Source organism: Sinocyclocheilus anshuiensis, unplaced genomic scaffold, assembly GCF_001515605.1.
Source record: "Sinocyclocheilus anshuiensis isolate Anshui unplaced genomic scaffold, SAMN03320099.WGS_v1.1 scaffold332, whole genome shotgun sequence".
Classification (NCBI taxonomy): domain Eukaryota; kingdom Metazoa; phylum Chordata; class Actinopteri; order Cypriniformes; family Cyprinidae; genus Sinocyclocheilus; species Sinocyclocheilus anshuiensis.
This window is the reverse complement of record NW_015554181.1, coordinates 571,419-588,623: the sequence shown is the minus strand read 5'-3', so window position 1 is coordinate 588,623 and position 17,205 is coordinate 571,419. Positions and strand designations below refer to the sequence as shown.

Genomic DNA, 17,205 nt, shown 5'->3' with positions numbered 1-17,205 from the left:
AAATTTAATAAATTTTTTCTTTTTTTTTTTTTTTTTTTTTTACTGTATTTTTAATCAAATAAATGCAGCTTTGGTGAGCAAAAACATTAAAAGACCCAAACCTTTGAACAGTAGTGAATTTTATATAGTCACCAAACATAAAAACGGTCAAATCAATCTGATCAGAATAAAAAAGATTCACTTTATTCATGAATCATTTTATTTACCTTTTAAGATATAAACACACACACACACACAGATTCCAAGAATCCTTAGTATCTGCAGCAATATCTGCCTATCATTTATGAAGCAGCATTGAAGTGGCCGATAAACGTGTTGAGGGTCATCAGAGGGTTTAGTATTGTACGTTTCTTCTGTTCCAGCACTTGTTGTTATCAGAGCCGGTCTGGTTCATTCTCTCCCCCCGACACATTCTTTCCCAGCATTCCAGGGGCCATGGTACTTTGTTCTATCACTGTAGCAACCACAATCATGGTAACACTGACGGAACAGGGGAGGAAAGAGAAGAGGACACCCATAATGCACCGAGAAAGAGAGATAAAGGTTTTTGACTTGACCCAGTAAGAAACCACTCAAATTATCCTGAAAATCCTAAGAAGTATGCAAGATTTGCATGCACTTTTTCTTCAAATATCCAGTATTGTAATGAAATACTGCTCTGAATTCCAATCCATCGATGCAACAACACATTTTCAAAGCACCACTTGCTACAATAAATGCTCCCACAAACAACAACACAACAGGCTTTGTGCGTTCTTGCGTTTTCTCCTTTCATGCCCTCGGCTCGACTCTCTCCCACGGCAGACAAGGCAAACCCAATCAAGCGCTCCTGAATGGACCAATTGTTGGGAGACTCGGGACAATTTAGAGCATGCAAAAGATCCATGAGCAAGATTCATGTGGAATAAATATGCATTAGATGTGAGCCAGGCAGACTAGCAGGGAGCAAAGGTTTGCTGGGAGAGAAAAATGACAGGCAGGTGGGTGAGATTCAAAACTCTTTATTATCAGTAATAAAGATGAGATGATAAAAAAATTTAACTTAAACCTTAAATAGTTTAAATAACGTGCAATGTTTCTGTAACGTAATTTTTGCAAAAAAAAAAATAATTGTTATAATTGTGTAAAAATACTATTAAATAAAGTAAAGAATATATTTGATTTTGAAATGTAATTTTTGAAAAAAATATAACTGTGAATAAATAAATATTTTATATTTTGTAAAACAATAAAAAAGTTGTTTGTGTGTGTATAAAATAAGTTTCAGGTAGTTTTTTGTAAACAATAATAATTTGAATTTGAATACACAAACATTTAATTGACACTTTTATTCAGCAGAGCTCGATACATTTTGATTTGACACTTTTTTTTTTGTTTGGAAAACAATGTATACCATATTAAAGAAATATTTAATAAATATAAAAATTAATGACACCAGTACACAAGTTAACACAAAAAATATATATATACAGAAGTGCTGTCAAACAATTAATTGCAAATAATCGCATCCAAAATAAAAGTTTTTGTTTACATATGAGTGTATACTGTGTATATTTATTATGCATATATAAATACACACACATATGGTATATATTTAGAAAATATTTACATATATTAACATGTATATATTTATATTCATATAATTTATCTTATATAAAATATATTTGATATACAAACATAACATTTTTCTTAAATATACATGCATGTGTGTGTGTTTATACATACAAAACAAAACTTTTATTTTGGATGCGAATAATTGTGATTAATCGTTTGGCAGCACTAATATATAGTAAACATATTACACGTGTATCTTGCATATTTTTTCATTAATGTATATTTTTCATCATTAAACAAATTATAAAAATATCATGAATGCATGAAATATCATAAATACCATGATGTTTTCTTGGGGTTTATAAATTTGAACTAACATATACATATAACATTTGAACTAACTCCTATATAATAAAAAGTCAAATTATCTTTTTATTCCAATAATTTAAGCCTGTTAATGAGTCTTTTTCTCTGAAACCTTCATATCAGAATGGCAGATCATTTTTAACCCACATACATATATATACATACTTGTATATGTGTAAGTATATTATCACACACACACATTACATACATATATATATACTGTATATACCGTTTCTGCACTGAATATTCATATATGCAACACACAGTAAGTCTGATTGTGTGTCGTTTCTCGAGATGCTGAACAATCTGAACAAAACCCAGAATACAAAACAAAAGAGAGAGGCTTCATTAAAGAGAGGAAACCCTGAAAGAGGACAGATCCTCCCCCTGACCCAAAGCACACGGTCTCTCAGCGAACACCAACACAATGATCACAATGAGCCGCTCAAACTCAACACTACACCACTAACCCAACCACAGTAACACTGACATCCAGACCACTGCTCAACACGCGCTTCTGCTCAATTTAATGCATCCACTTTGCAAAATAAAAGCATTCATTCCTTTACAAAAAGTATTCTGAACGCAGCCGGTGTTTTGTGAGGCCTGTCGCTGTTAGAGCTGTCAAAAAAAAAAATCTAATTTAAAATATTCGTCGAATTTAAAATAAAAATCCACATTCGAATGGAAAAACGTGGCATTCGAATTTTAGGTGTGCGTCACGCAGCCTTATCAGTGGCGCACAAGATGCGATGACGATGTAGGTGTCATTGCATTTTAATGCTTTTTGTTAGCCTATCCCAGGGGTGCGGCTCAATGAACAGATTTGCGGCATGACATTAACTTGGTCAACAACTGAGAATGTGAATGACTTCAATTATAACAATATAACCATTGCAGTAAATGACTGAACCATTGCAGGTACAAATCTTGAGATGATCTCAGTATGCATTAAGAAAACACATCAACAAAAATGCTATTGGCAATATAGAAATAGCCATAATAAACACATTTAGCAGGTATTCAAAATAAGAACCAAAGTGCCACTAAATCTACCATTAGTAGAACTCACTGTTCATATCTTGGGTTAGGCTTACAAATACGACCTGAACGTGTTCTGTAAGGTGCACTGCCGACCTTAGTAGGGGACTGTACTGTGTGCTTTGGCAAGTCAGTAGGTGTGGATTCTGGTTGTGGGAGGTGTATTTGTGGTGAGTGTGGTGCAGGGGGAGCACAGTCCTTTGTATTTGTAGTGGTATTTTGAGAGTCAACGCCCTCGGGGGTGAGCCGTGATGGAGGGGGTTCTGCAACGGGAAGGATGTGGCGTCGGTTCCTCCTGTATGTTCTCCCATTGCATTGGATAGTGTAAGACCGAGGCTCCTTGTTCACCTCCTTTACTGTGCCAAGGTGGTCGTATCCTATCGGGGTTTGCATTCTGACAACTTGTCCCTCTGCCAGTGGTTGCAGTGGACGACTTAAGGCATCGTAGTATCGCTTTTGGGTCATCCTCTTATGGAGGAGCTGTGCAGTGACTTGCTGGGCATGTTTAGGAGCTGGCTCTAACAGCTTGGAGTTAATGGGAATGGTTGACCGTGTCTGTCGTGACAACAGGCGTTGTGCAGGGGAACCTAACGTCGGGTCACGTGGAATGTTTCTCAGATTTAGGAGATTGAGGAATACATCCGTCCCATCTCTGTGAGATTTCTCCATCAGCTGTTTGGCACTGCGGACCGCTCTTTCTGCCAGGCCGTTTGACTGTGGGAACTGTGGACAACTGGTGACATGGATAAAGTCCCACTGTTTGGCAAAGTCTCTGAATTGTTGACTTGTGTACTGTCTGGCGTTATCAGAAATGAGTGTGTGCGGTGTGCCATGCACAGAGAAATGCCTCTTCAATTTCCTGATCACAGCTGAGGATGTCGTGTCACGGAGAAGTTCAATCTCATACCAACCCGAGTAGGAGTCCACGAGCACCATGTAGTTTTGGCCACGCCAGTCGAACATATCTGTTGCCACAGTAGACCAAGGCATGTCTGGAACTGGGTATGGGTTCAGTGGTTCTTTCTGTTGATGTGGCTTTGTGCTGTTACAGACTGAGCATGTGATGAGTTCCGCTGTGATATCAGCCATCATTGTTGGCCAGAAAATTATTCCTCTTGCTCTGTGCTTGGTAGCGTCCAAACCAGGGTGTCCTCTGTGGACTATGCCGATGTATTCTCTCTGTAATGAGCGAGGAATGACTGTTTTGTGGCCTTTCATCACTATTCCATCTTCCAGGGCTAGTTCATCTCTATAGGGAAAATACAGACGCAGCACGGAGCACAAGCTACAGTGGGTACGGAAAGTATTCAGCCCCCCTTAAATTTTACAGGTGTGTGGCTTTCCTAATCAAGTCCAATCAGTATAATCAAACACAGCTGGACTCAAATGAAGGTGTAGAACCATCTCAAGGATGATCAGAAGAAATGGACAGCACCTGAGTTAAATATATGAGTGTCACAGCAAAGGGTCTGAATACTTAGGACCATGTGATATTTCAGTTTTTCTTTTTTAATAAATCTGCAAAAATGTCAACAATTCTGTGTTTTTCTGTCAATATGGGGTGCTGTGTGTACATTAATGAGGAAAAAAAATTAACTTAAATGATTTTAGCAAATGGCTGCAATATAACAAAGAGTGAAAAATTGAAGGGGGTTTGAATACTTTCCGTACCCACTGTATGTTCTTTATTTGGCCAACATCGTTGAATCACAGTGCTAAGAGCCTGTAGCACCTCATCCTCCGCTGTTTGCTTTCTGAGTTCCTCCAGTCGAGCAGTGGAGATGTAACTGACGGACATGACCTCAAATGTGTCATTTTCAGTGTCTGGAGGGACTTGTGTGTTTGGAGCTCGAGATAGGGTGTCCGCAAGATACATGTGCTTACCCTTCTTGTACACCAGAGTGATGTCATAGCACTGTAGCCTGAGCATCATTCTCTGTAATCGTGCAGGGGCTGTGTGAATGGGTTTCTTTAGAATGGTCACCAGGGGCTGGTGGTCTGTATCGACAATTGTAGATTTTCCGTACACATAATCTCTGAATTTGGTACAGGCGAATACGACAGCAAGCAGCTCCTTTTCAATCTGTGCGTATCGCGTCTCTGTGTCTGTGAGTGTGTGAGACGTGTACGCAACCGGTCTGCTATCCTGCATACATGCAGCGCCGAGTCCAAAACATGAGGCATCACAGGTTAATGTGACTGGCTTTTTTACATCATAGTATGACAAGACAGGTGGGGTGGTCAAACATGCTTTGAGGGTATCAAATGCTTGTTGGTGCTGCTGGTACCAGCACCATGCAGTTTCTTTGTGTGTCAACTTCCTCAGAGGTGCAGCAACATCACTAAAGTTTGGGATAAACTTCCCCAGGTAATTTGCCATTCCAAGGAAGCGCTGCAATGCTGGAACATCCTTGGGAGCTGGCATCTCGGAGATCGCTTTTGTTTTTGAAGGATCCGCCTTCAAGCCTTCGCTAGTGAAGATATGGCCTACATAGATGACTTGGTCCAGACGGAATTGCATTTGGCAGGGTTTAGTTTGAGCTTGACCTCACGTGCTCGATTCAGCACTCTTTTCAAATTAACGTCATGTTCTGCGGCATCACGGCCTCCGATGATGATGTCGTCGACAATGATAGCACAGGGGTACCCTGAAAACAGCTGCTCCATTGAGCGCTGGAACACTTCGCTTGCGGAGTTTATGCCAAAAGGCATACGAAGAAATCTATAGCGCCCAAATTGAGTGCTGAAAGTAGTCATCATGGAGGACTTATGGTCAAGACGTATCTGCCAGAAAGAGTTCTTTGCATCCAGCACCGAAAAATACAGTTGCCCCCGACATCTGGGATGCTACTTCCTCTACGCTGCGCATTGGGTGATGGGGTCTCTTTAAGGCAGTGTTGAGATCTTTAGGATTTATGCACAGTCTGATTTCTCGTCTGTCCTTTTTATGTGTCACGACCATGGACGAAACCCAGTCTGTAGGCTCCGAGACTGGTGTTATGACACCCAAACCCTGCATGCGGTCCAGCTCTTCTTTAACACGGTCCTGCATTGCCAGTGGAATGCGATGTGCAGGGCGAACTACAGGCTGCACGCTTGGGTCTACTGTCATGGAGTATGTGATTGGGAGTTCTCCAAGTTCATCAGTGAACAAGTCTTTGTATTCTTTGAGGATTTGTTCAGTACTGCTCTCCATACTGACCAGATGAACATGCGGGCTCATCGTGACAATCCCCATGTCCAAACATGCACGAAATCCTAACAGTGGTTGGACGTCTTGATCCACCAAGAAAAATGGGAGTGAGTGACTTTGTCCTTTTAAACTACACGGCAGTGTAACTAAACCTTTTGTTTCAATTCTACCCCCACCATAAGCCACAAGGTTAGGTGTGCTTTCTTGCTTCACTGGTTGTACATTGTTGGCAATTCGCTTGAATGTTGTTTGTGACATTACGTTACACTTTGCCCCAGTGTCGACTTTCACCTCAATTGGAGTTTTGTTTATGTGCAAAGTGACAAATCCCTCTTCCTGTTCAGCCATGAAAGAGTTAATAGTGTCTACACACCTATCAAATTCAATGCCATCAACATAGAAAGTGTCATCATATACAGGGGGCTTGTCTATTTCAAGTTCATGTACCGTCTTTTTGTAATTTGCTTTCTTTGGTCCAAACTGAAAACGTAATCTGCAACATTTTTTGAAATTATTCATTTTCTTGCAGTTGTGGCACAGCTGTCCAAAAGCCGGGCATTTTTCTTTCTTTGCCACATGATTGTTTCCACAGTTTTTGCAATTAGTTATGATAGGTGAATCATTTTGTTGCTACTCCCCATGCCCTGTAACATAACTGAATATAACACTTTAGCTATATGTCGTTTTATCTTTATTTGGGGATCAAATATGTTGTGGCTCCACATGAATTTTATTCGGTGGGAAAGGAGCCAAAATGGCTCTTTTGACATTGAAGTTTGCAGACCCCTGGCCTATCCAGTTGAACCCACTGGATGCGGTGCTGTCACGTTGTTCATTCAAAATATTGTGGAAAAAGAGAACATCAATGCGGAGATGTTGTTGTTTATGGCAAAACTGAAACCAAGCCGTTCACACAGAATGCATATTTATTGCATTTTCTAGAGGGACATCTATCACCGTTGCACTCGCGTCTCGCACAAAAGAGCCGCATGTTAAGAAAGCCATGTAAAAAATTAATGCAAGTTCAACTTTTAAAAAACATGTCTCGAGACTTTATGGCGGTTTTTCTGCATCCCACGTTTTTAAATGAAGAAAGTACTCTTTGTGATTGGCTTTCAGCCCTTTGTATTAAACTATACATACAGACATGATGCTGTTTTGTTTCTAATTATGTAAGCAACTTTATTAATTATATATGGTTTATAAACATTATTTTAAACATTATGCACTTTTTTTAAAGATAGTCGTGTTATTTTATTGCTTTGAATAAACATGCATTAGTAATATTTTGTGGCCTCAGGAGAGAAGCCAAAAACTTTTTTTCCCCCCTAACTGAAATTATGCCTTTTAAGTTCGAAAATAATTCGAATATTGACAATATTTAAGTACAAAATTCGAATTTAGTTTTTCAGCCATTTTGACAGCCCTAGTCGCTGTATGATCCTCTTCCGCGTCTGTGTAACGCTGTTTTTGCAGATGATTCAGTCGAGCAGAAATGTGCTGCACTCAAACAGGATTCTTATCTCCCATCCGTGTCAGAGTCCAGGCGGCTCGTGTCAGAGCCTGACAGCGCTTGGACAAACATCCCCCGGGCCTGACGTCACCGCAGACCTTCCTATACTATCTGCTGGCCGCATGACAGCGCAGGATAAGGGAAGGTGAAACGGACAGAGGGTTCGGCTCACTTCAGCGAGGAAGTTTAGTATACTAGTATAGTTTTTCAGGGCTCCAGACAAAAAAAATCGAGTAAGGAGCCACTGGCTCCTATAAGAAAAAAACTTAGGCGCCAAATTATTTTTTTAGATGCCACAGAATAAACATGTTTTATTATTATTATGTTTTGTTTTTTTTTTACATTTTAACATTTCAATCATGCTGTCGTGTTTATGTCGTGTATTTTTTATTTAATTGTATTTAATTACATTTCATTTTTTATGGTTTTAGTCTTGGTTAACTATGGTTTCTGGCTCTTAGTGAAGACTCACTTCCATGACAATGATCTAATAAGAAATGTATTTAATGCCATTTTTTTTCCCTCAAATGCATCATAATGCTCTCCTCCAAGCTGACTGATCAAAACAGGAAGTGATAACCGGAGCGTCCAATAAATGAAGCGCTGGTTCTCTGTCTCTGCCAGCCTGAACCTGCTCACCTCCAGATGGGAAGAGGAGGATCCGACCGGCGCGCCTGAGTCACCGGCCCCAGGCCCCGCAGCAGCACAGGGGCCAAATCAGATTTTGGAGAGGAACTTGGTTTAATAAGGCCGCCGGTTCACATCAAACACAGGCCCGTATTCAAAAACAGAGAGCAGTGCTCAAACACTAACACACTCTGACAGCTTTTGTGCTCACCTCCACACTATAAACACAACCAGCACTGATGCTGATAGACTAAAACTATCATTAAAAATAAGAAGCATCCTCATCCATTCATTCATTCGGCTCATAATGTCCATTGTCCAGCAGTGGAGTGAGTGACCTTGCTGATTGTTGATTAACCTATTTAATTTGTTTTATAATTATTCATATTATTATTTATAATAATAATAATAATAATCATATATTTTTATTATATGTAAATATTCACTTCATTTTTATTATTATTTCATATTCTTATATTTACTTATTTATATGTCATTCAATAATATTAATATTTTATGTACATAATTTATTATTTTTTGTTATTATTTGTTTTATTTTTATATATTTTAGTATTATTCATAAAAATATTTTTATTATATGTATACAATTTATTTAATTTTTGTTATATTTATATCTATTTCTATATTATTATTCACATATTTTATTATATGTATATATTTAATTAGTTAATTTATTTATTTACTTTTGTTATTTTTATTATTATTTATTTCTTTTATTATTATTATCATTATTATCGTATATTCCTATGTTAATTTATCTATTTCTTAAAATTTTGTATCATTATACGTTGAGGGTAAATCGGATATAAATCTAAAAAGCAGAACAGAATATCTAGTTTTGCAAGAGCATGTCTTGATTACTTGCTACTAAGAGATTCAAACAAAACTTGAATATCTTTTAAAGATTTGGTAGCCTGTTAAAAAAATTGCATCAGACTGGTGAACATGACTTTTTCAGCAGATTGACAATAAACCTGTAGACAATAACTCTGAGAAATTACATCAAGTCAGTCAAATTGGAACTGGAGATATCAGAAATCTCTTCTTGTTTTTGCATACAATATGCATCAAACTATCCATGCACAGAGGCTAAATCTAGACAGAAGACTAGGATCTGTTCTACAAGTTAATGAGCTTTTTGACTCACAGATACTAAAAATGCTTTGAATCAACATAAAAATGTGTGAGATTCTCAAAATTGTTGTCCAAACTACCCAAAAGAAATCTGAACAATTTAATATCGAATAAAGTTGCTGATTTGTTAAGTTAAGGTTTTTGATGCACTGCCGCAACTAATGATGACAAAATAAACATTGCATGTGTTGTTATTAACTGAACATTTTCTAAACAAGACGTCTGTAGTTGCCTTAACGAAAATGCACTGACTGAATGAGATTTATGCATTTGAACACATATGAATAGCTGACAACAATTATTAAGACAGACTGTTGGTTGAGTGCATCTTTGAAGATTGCAGAAAACTTTCATTTTTGCATACAATATGCATCAAACTATCCGTGCACAGAGGTTGAAAAGAGAGGTACACAAAGTTTCCCTCTAAATTAAATCAATGCATTGAGTTAAACTAATCAGCTGCACGTGACTAATTGACCGTTCTGAACTCTGCGTCAATCAATGAAGGTCACACGTGACTTTTATAAAGCTGAGGTCAAAAGGTCACAGCACAACTGCAATCAGCCGGCTGACTTTGCATGAATTACAAATGCAGTTGCATAACCGCAAATCTGGACAGAAAGTCCGAGGCTGCATGGCACTGTTTCCAAAGAGCCCTTGTTCTGGATTTATAACTATTGGACATCGAGGAGTAAGACTTCCGAAATGCGAACGATAAATCCAAATGCACCGATTACATAACGCAAACCCCACAAAGACGCTTACAGTTCGTAAAGGCCAACGACTGACCTTTTGAACCGCCCAGCTGCTTACAGCATTAAAGACACGTCTCCCATTACGAGAGCAAGCAGAATATCCGCTCTGAATCATGATAAGTCCGTGCCGTGCACATTTGGTGGGTTTATGGCCTTTGAAACATCACTGATACGTGCGAAACGCAAGCAGATCTTGTGTTTGTGAGGCTCTAACGTTCAAATTTAATTGCAACAGGGAATTTCACTCGCCCCAAAGGGACTGAATGTGATCCGAAGCGTCTTATCCCGCTGTTTTGTGATGTTTGGCACTTCTCTGATGTTGCTGGTAAACAGCAGAAGTAATCAGATGAGACAGACTGAAGTCCTGACAATGTCCGCTCTGTGTGGGCACTGAATAATGAAAACAGAAAAGCAAGAGAGAAGAGCGTTCCCAAAGCAGGACATGGAAACATGTTGATATGTGCGCGCTAGATGTGTATCGTAGTCTATGCACTGTCTGTTTGCTTATGTGCATCAATTGGAGTGCAAACAACAGTAAAAGATCTAGAGGCAGGCGCGACACGCTCTCTATAAAGAAAGGAATAAAATGTACTGTAATAAGTGTAGAATTGCACTGTCTGTTCACTCACTTGCATCAATCGGAGTGTAAACAGTGAGAGATGTTGAGACAGGTGAAAAGCGTTTGGTGGTTAATAGTGAATATTGACCTATTGTGTGTACCGTTTGTGGCTCTGTTAGCAGGGGATAATCGCTGTATTTGGGGTAAAAAAGACAGAATTATTTATTGTACCAAGAAGGTTGCACTGTCTGTTAGTTCACACAGGCACGAACTGATTGGCAGCTGCCTTTAGCGGAGCCTTGACGAGAGAATTCGCCAGAAAGAGGTATTCAGACAGCGAGCGAGTGAAGAAAACACAGCATTTTAGCGATGACTCATCTGAACACCTCTGATTGGTCATTGCATTCATAAGCACGTACCCCTCACTTTGAATGGGCATGACGCCTCTGATTAAGAGTAATTCAAAAGCATACATAAAATAAATGGCAAAATAAAAACATTGAATGTGTTGGTATTAACTGAACATTTTCTGAAAAAGATGTCTGTAGCTATTTTAAATTGTAATAATATTTAACTGCTTTTACTGTATTTTTGATCAAACAAATACAGCCTTGGTGAGCAGAGAAGACTTCTTTCAAAAACTTTTTAAAAAATTAATTCAAGTGCCAATGCCAATGCACCAGTACTGTAAAATCTTTCACTTTTCTGAAGAACATATTTACGGTTGAACTAAAACATTGCAGCATGTCTAAATTAATTTGAAGGGGAATATCTGCATTATTCATCTTGACTTTATTCATCAGAATGGTTCATCTTTGATGCGCTGTGATCATGAGTACCTGTAACAGAAGCAGCTTGTATTTCTGAACCTGTGATAAAACTGAACTACAGCCTGTCAGGAGAAAAACACGCAGGTTTCACACATTAGAGGAAAACTGTACATGTGGCAAAAGGCTGGTTTGTGCTTTCTATGGTTAACCTTTCAAGAACAGCGGCACAGCAGACCTGCTCCAAAACCACAGATAGTTATGCTGCTTTTTAGGAAAGACGTCCAAACAACTTTGAAAAATTCCTTTCATCATTTAAAAGCCCAAAAACTAAAGTTGCACTAAGTAAAACATTTTCAACCTATAACAATTAATAGCACTACTTACAAAACTTTAAGCCTGCAAGCAGAGTGAAGCAAATCATCATTAACCAAAAAATGTTGGTTGCATGAACTGAAAATTAACTTCTTTCTTTAAAGAAACAGTGAAATTAAAATTCAACATTTATTCACTCTCAAGTCAATCCAAAAATCATATAACTTTTTTTTTTTTCAACACAAAAAAACAGATATTTTGAAGTCATACAGACCAATTTTATGTTGCTTTTTATGGAAAGAACAAAAAAAGCATCCAAGCAACATGGACAGCCACATTTCTTCGAATATGATCAATTCTGTAGTAAATAGAGTAAATTCTGCTTGTGAATCGTGAATCAAACATGAGGCGTGTGGCTGGACACTTTCAGCGCAGAAGCTGATGATTACGAATGACAGTAAATACAAACTGAGAGGTTTCGGTTACATAACGGAGAAGAATCTGCTATAAATATCAGCTGTTTCAGTGTTGTGGTCAATGCACAAAATTAGTAAACCTTCTAAATCCATACTGTCCCAGCGCTCACACAGGCGTAAGTGGAACGAGATGCTTTTAATTGAACCGCAGGCCAAACCCTCCTAATTATAATGCTGCTTAACGAAGATTCGGCCCACCCAACTTCCCATGAGAAACTACTATTCATGGATTGGAAAATACTACATTTCTATAAATAACAATCTGCATTTGTGTGTCAGGTAAGTATTTCGATAAAATGTAAAGCTATTAAAAAAATAGGTCCAACACTATTTAAAGAAGTCACAGCATTCGTCTTGCTCTTTTGAATCACACTTGATGCTGTTGTGGAAATGCACTCTGAAGAATACATCATAGAAGCTCATCTGAAAAACTATGCTATAGGCATTTATTTGCAGCTCTCATTTAAACTTTAGCAGCAAAAATGGTTGTGTTAAGAGTTCAATACATTTCCACAAATCAGTTCAGCTTAAATAAATCGATTCAGAAATCAATGATTTACTCCAAAATGTTTACAGAAGAAGGCATTTTTAATGTATTTCATGCATATGTTTTTAGAAGCAATGTATGGAGAGAAAGAATGCTGTTTATGGCTATGAATTGTTATATTGGTGCAAATGAATGAAAATGATTAACTACAATTGTTCTTTGTGTCTGTTTAGTGGAAAAAAGTGATAAAGATAACTTTCCTTGATTTTTTTTTTTTTTTTTTTAACTATAGGTGTTTTGTATTTAACATTTAATCATATATATGCATGGCTATCTTGGCGGAACATAAAAAGCAACACAAACGTTTTTGTGTGTGCGATGCATGCAAGAATTTACCATTTCTTTAACGAAATTTTTAGTTCATTTTTAGTTTATGCTAAAGCTTATTTATTCAGCTTTCAGATGATGTATAAATCTCAATTTTGAAAAATTTACACTTAAGACTTTTGTGGTCACATATATATAAATAAAATAAAACGGCCACTTTTGACTAGTAACTTGATAGTTTGAATAAATGCTGAAAAAAAAACTAAAAACACAGTAAAATACCTAAAAATAAATCAGGGAATGTTTTCTACCCTTTTTTCACTAAATGGACAGAAGGAAGGATTATAGTTAATCATTTACATTAATTTGCACCAATATAACAATTCATAGCCATAAACAGCATTCTTTATCTCCATATATTGCTACTAAAAATTTTAATTGATGAAAAATGCTATGCAGGCACTTCTGCAAATATTCTGGAGTAAATCATTGAGTTCTGAATTGATTTATTGAAACTGAACTGAAATGAATTATATGAATAATTATACTAGTCAAATCACCCAGCAATAAAATTGGGTCAGACGTCTAATTTATTGCTGGGTTGCTAGTGATGGCCTCATTCCTCCTGTTCTTGTCATCTGTCTGAAACCGTGTGAAACCAAACACCACATGTAGCACCAAACTTCCTGCAAAACAAAAAGCAACTTTCCGTTTCTGATGTTTCTTTTTGCATTTCAACAATATCCTGCAATCCTCAAAATCTAGATAAGCAAACAGCAGGATGATGAACCCAACAGGCTCAAAGTGAGTGAGGAAAACTACAGTCTGATCTGTGAACTTCCTCTCACTCACGTTCACTGACGTCTCTGTCCGTCTACTGTCTCCATGCGCTGCCATTTGACTTCCTCCAGCCAACCAACCCAGGACTCCACTGAAACAAAAGCGGTTTATGTGCTGAGGGAGGTGTGTGTGTGTGTGTGTGTGTGTGTGTGTGTGTTTGAAGGGTGGGAGACAGGAGAACGTGTGTGACTTGAATGAGAATGTTAAAAAGAAATAAATGAGACCTTTAAGAGCTTGTGGTCTGGCACTGGTTCTCTCATAAACTGAACAGCTAGAAACAGACCTGTCAACATGAAATCAAAATTACTTTAAAGCATGTTCCTGGCCTTAAAGGAATAGTTAACCCCAAAAATGCACATTTGCTCCCCCTCAGGTCATTCAAGATATAAATTAGTTTGTTTCTTCATCAGATTTGGAGAAATGCAGCATTGCATCACTTGCTCACCCATGGATCCTCTGCAGTGAATGGGTGCCGTCAGAATGAGAGTCCAAACAGCTGATAAAAACATCACAATAATCCACACCACTCCAGTCCATCAGTTTACATCTTGTGAAGCCAAAAACTGTGCGTTTGTAAGAAATAAATCCATCATTAAGATGTTTTAAACTGTGGCTTCCGGCTAAAATACGACAGTGAAAAAGTTCTGTTGTCTCTCACTTCAAAATCCACCCACATATTTGTTTAGAGCTGTTTTGGACTTTTGGCTTGTAAACATTGTTTGATCTGTGCAGATTTCTCTCCTGACTGAAGTTAACATGTCTTGATGGATTTGTCTCTTACAAACAGGCAGCTTTTGGCTTCACAAGACATTAACTGATGGACTGGAGTGCTGTGGATTACTTGTGGATTATTGTGATGTTTTTATCAGCTGTTTGGACTCTCATTCTGACGGCACCCATTCACTGCAGAGCATCCATTGCTGAGCAAGTGATGCAATGCTACATTTCTCCAAATCTGATTTAGAAACAAACTCATCTACATCTTGAATGACCTGAGGGTGAGCACACTTTCAGCATTTTTCTTTCTTTTTCACTATTCCTTTAAATGCAAATGATTTATCAGAGCATGTTATTGCAAAGAATAGCACAACTTGCAACACAAAACTCCTGCAGTGAAACACCAGGATGCACGGATGGAAAAAACTGCTGTATGATACAACAACTGATGTGGAGGACAGTGAGTGAGTCTTTCCTGTTATTCTCAGAGTGAAATGAGCAAAGAGGAGAAAAGACACCGGACAGCCTGGAAAACAACAGCCGAGCTCTAAATCACACTCAGATAACAACTATGCATAGTTTAAGACTGACTTTACTTTACTACGAGTATAGGAAACCTGAACTCAGTGTTTCTGTAATGTGAGAGTTTCTGTTTATGTTTGAAAGACTACAGCATTTGAGTCATGAGTAAACCGAAGGACAACGATAAAATGCAATATCTAGATTACACAGACAAATCCATGATGGAGCTCATAATGACACTATTAAAGGATGAAGTGAAACGTATAGACAGCAGTATCAGACTACAAAAACAACAATTCAACAGACACTGCATCTGGAAATGATCTTGTACATGTGAACATGTCACGATCAACATCCTCATGCAACCGTCTCAAACTGATGGACTTTAACTGAGAAATAGATCATTAATAGCAACTCCCGGCAACCAATCACAACACTCTAGCAGTGTTCCTTTAGAACCAAATCAATGGTCAGAAGAACCTAATATGTAATAAAAAGTGTTTTAATTTTCTAGAACCAAATACTCCAAAATCCCACAGCCAAAAAATTAAATAAAAATTGATTCTTAACAATTACGAGAGGGCAGAGTTATTACAGTAAACAATAAATAAATAATTTTATAACTTGAAATTAAATAAACATTAACTGACAATATTTTTTTTTATTTTACTATTTTAGCTAGTTGCCAAAGCAACATTTCTCATTTTCAGTTTAACTGATGAAAAAATATTTTTTATGTGTAAAAAACAAAACTAATAAAAGACAAAAACAAACCAAAAAAATACTCAAACTTGAAAATGAAAACATGGAAATATAAAAATAAAGAATAATTCAAAATATGACTCAAAAATAGAACATCTCAAATATGCTAAAAAACACTGCAAGAAGGTCCTACTGAATTTAAAGCAAAGAACTTTTCATTTTAAAGCTGCAGAGCAACAAGTACCACGGTAGTAGCATCATTTTAAGACAAGAACCATAGTACTGCTATTTATTTTTACCATATACCTTATAAAAGCACTGTGGTGGTACTGTGGTACAGTGATAGCAATACAAGGCATCAGATTGCATTACTATAGTACAGACATTAATGTACCATGGTTTTACATTAAAAAGAACTTTAATACTTTGGAGCAGCATGTTGCATGAATACAGTATTACTATCTGACACTATCAGCACTGCACACTTTGAGTGAGAGCATCCAGAATTACATAAATAAACAAAATAAATGATGATGATGATGATGATGATGATGAAGAGGTGATTTACCTGGATGATGAAGCAGTGAAATCTCCTCCATCCAGCAGTCTGATCTTACAGAACAAAACTCCATTGACAAAAGGCACGGCTGTCAGCTCCTCCAGAGTAACATGAGTCTGAAACTTAAACTTCTTCTTCTTGACGAGAAACGCCATGAACTCGAGCTTGAGAAGGTTTAATTCTCTAGTGAAGTCTAATGTTTGAACTGAACGCTGTTAACGGTGTCTTCTGGCTGTGGAAGCTCTCTCTGCGGATCATGTTTGATCATCTGAGGGGGAAACACGTCTCCTGTGTTTGGATGAGGTGAGATTCTGTCCGCGGATCAGTTTGTTTGGATTCTCTATAGGGATTGTGAAGCTCCGCCCCTTTTGCTCTCTCTCTCTCGCACACACAAACATACTGATCTCCGGTCAGTGATTATTTTAATATTGCCAATGATAAAAGCTTTAAGTATAATTTATAAAGGTTGTATTGTTTTTATGTATACAGCTGTATATAGAGTAAATAATGCACAAATCTACATAAATGTACTGTTCCATATTCATACACATTATTATTATTATTTATTGTTAAGTCTTACTATTTAAATGTTTTTTTTCTGTTCTCATGTCAGATGTGTGTGTATATGTATGCATGTATGTACCAGGAGCACCTTAAAAAACCACAACAAATTCCTCGTGTGTTTGCGCACACCTGACGAATAAAGCTGATTCTGATATATATATATATA

The 17,205-nt window shown here is 37.5% G+C and overlaps 1 protein-coding gene across 1 annotated transcript in view; it reads right to left on the bottom strand.

Moving 5' to 3' along the window:
- LOC107671017 (protein FAM102A-like) overlaps positions 1–16,791 on the bottom strand; it is a 30,936-nt gene extending 14,145 nt beyond the window's left edge. The window contains exon 1 of the mRNA XM_016463843.1: positions 16,485–16,791. Within this exon, the coding sequence (XP_016319329.1) occupies positions 16,485–16,630 (146 nt within the window). The 5' untranslated portion in view covers positions 16,631–16,791. The remainder of the gene's footprint in view (positions 1–16,484) is intronic.
- Between the last annotated feature and the right edge of the window lie 414 nt (positions 16,792–17,205).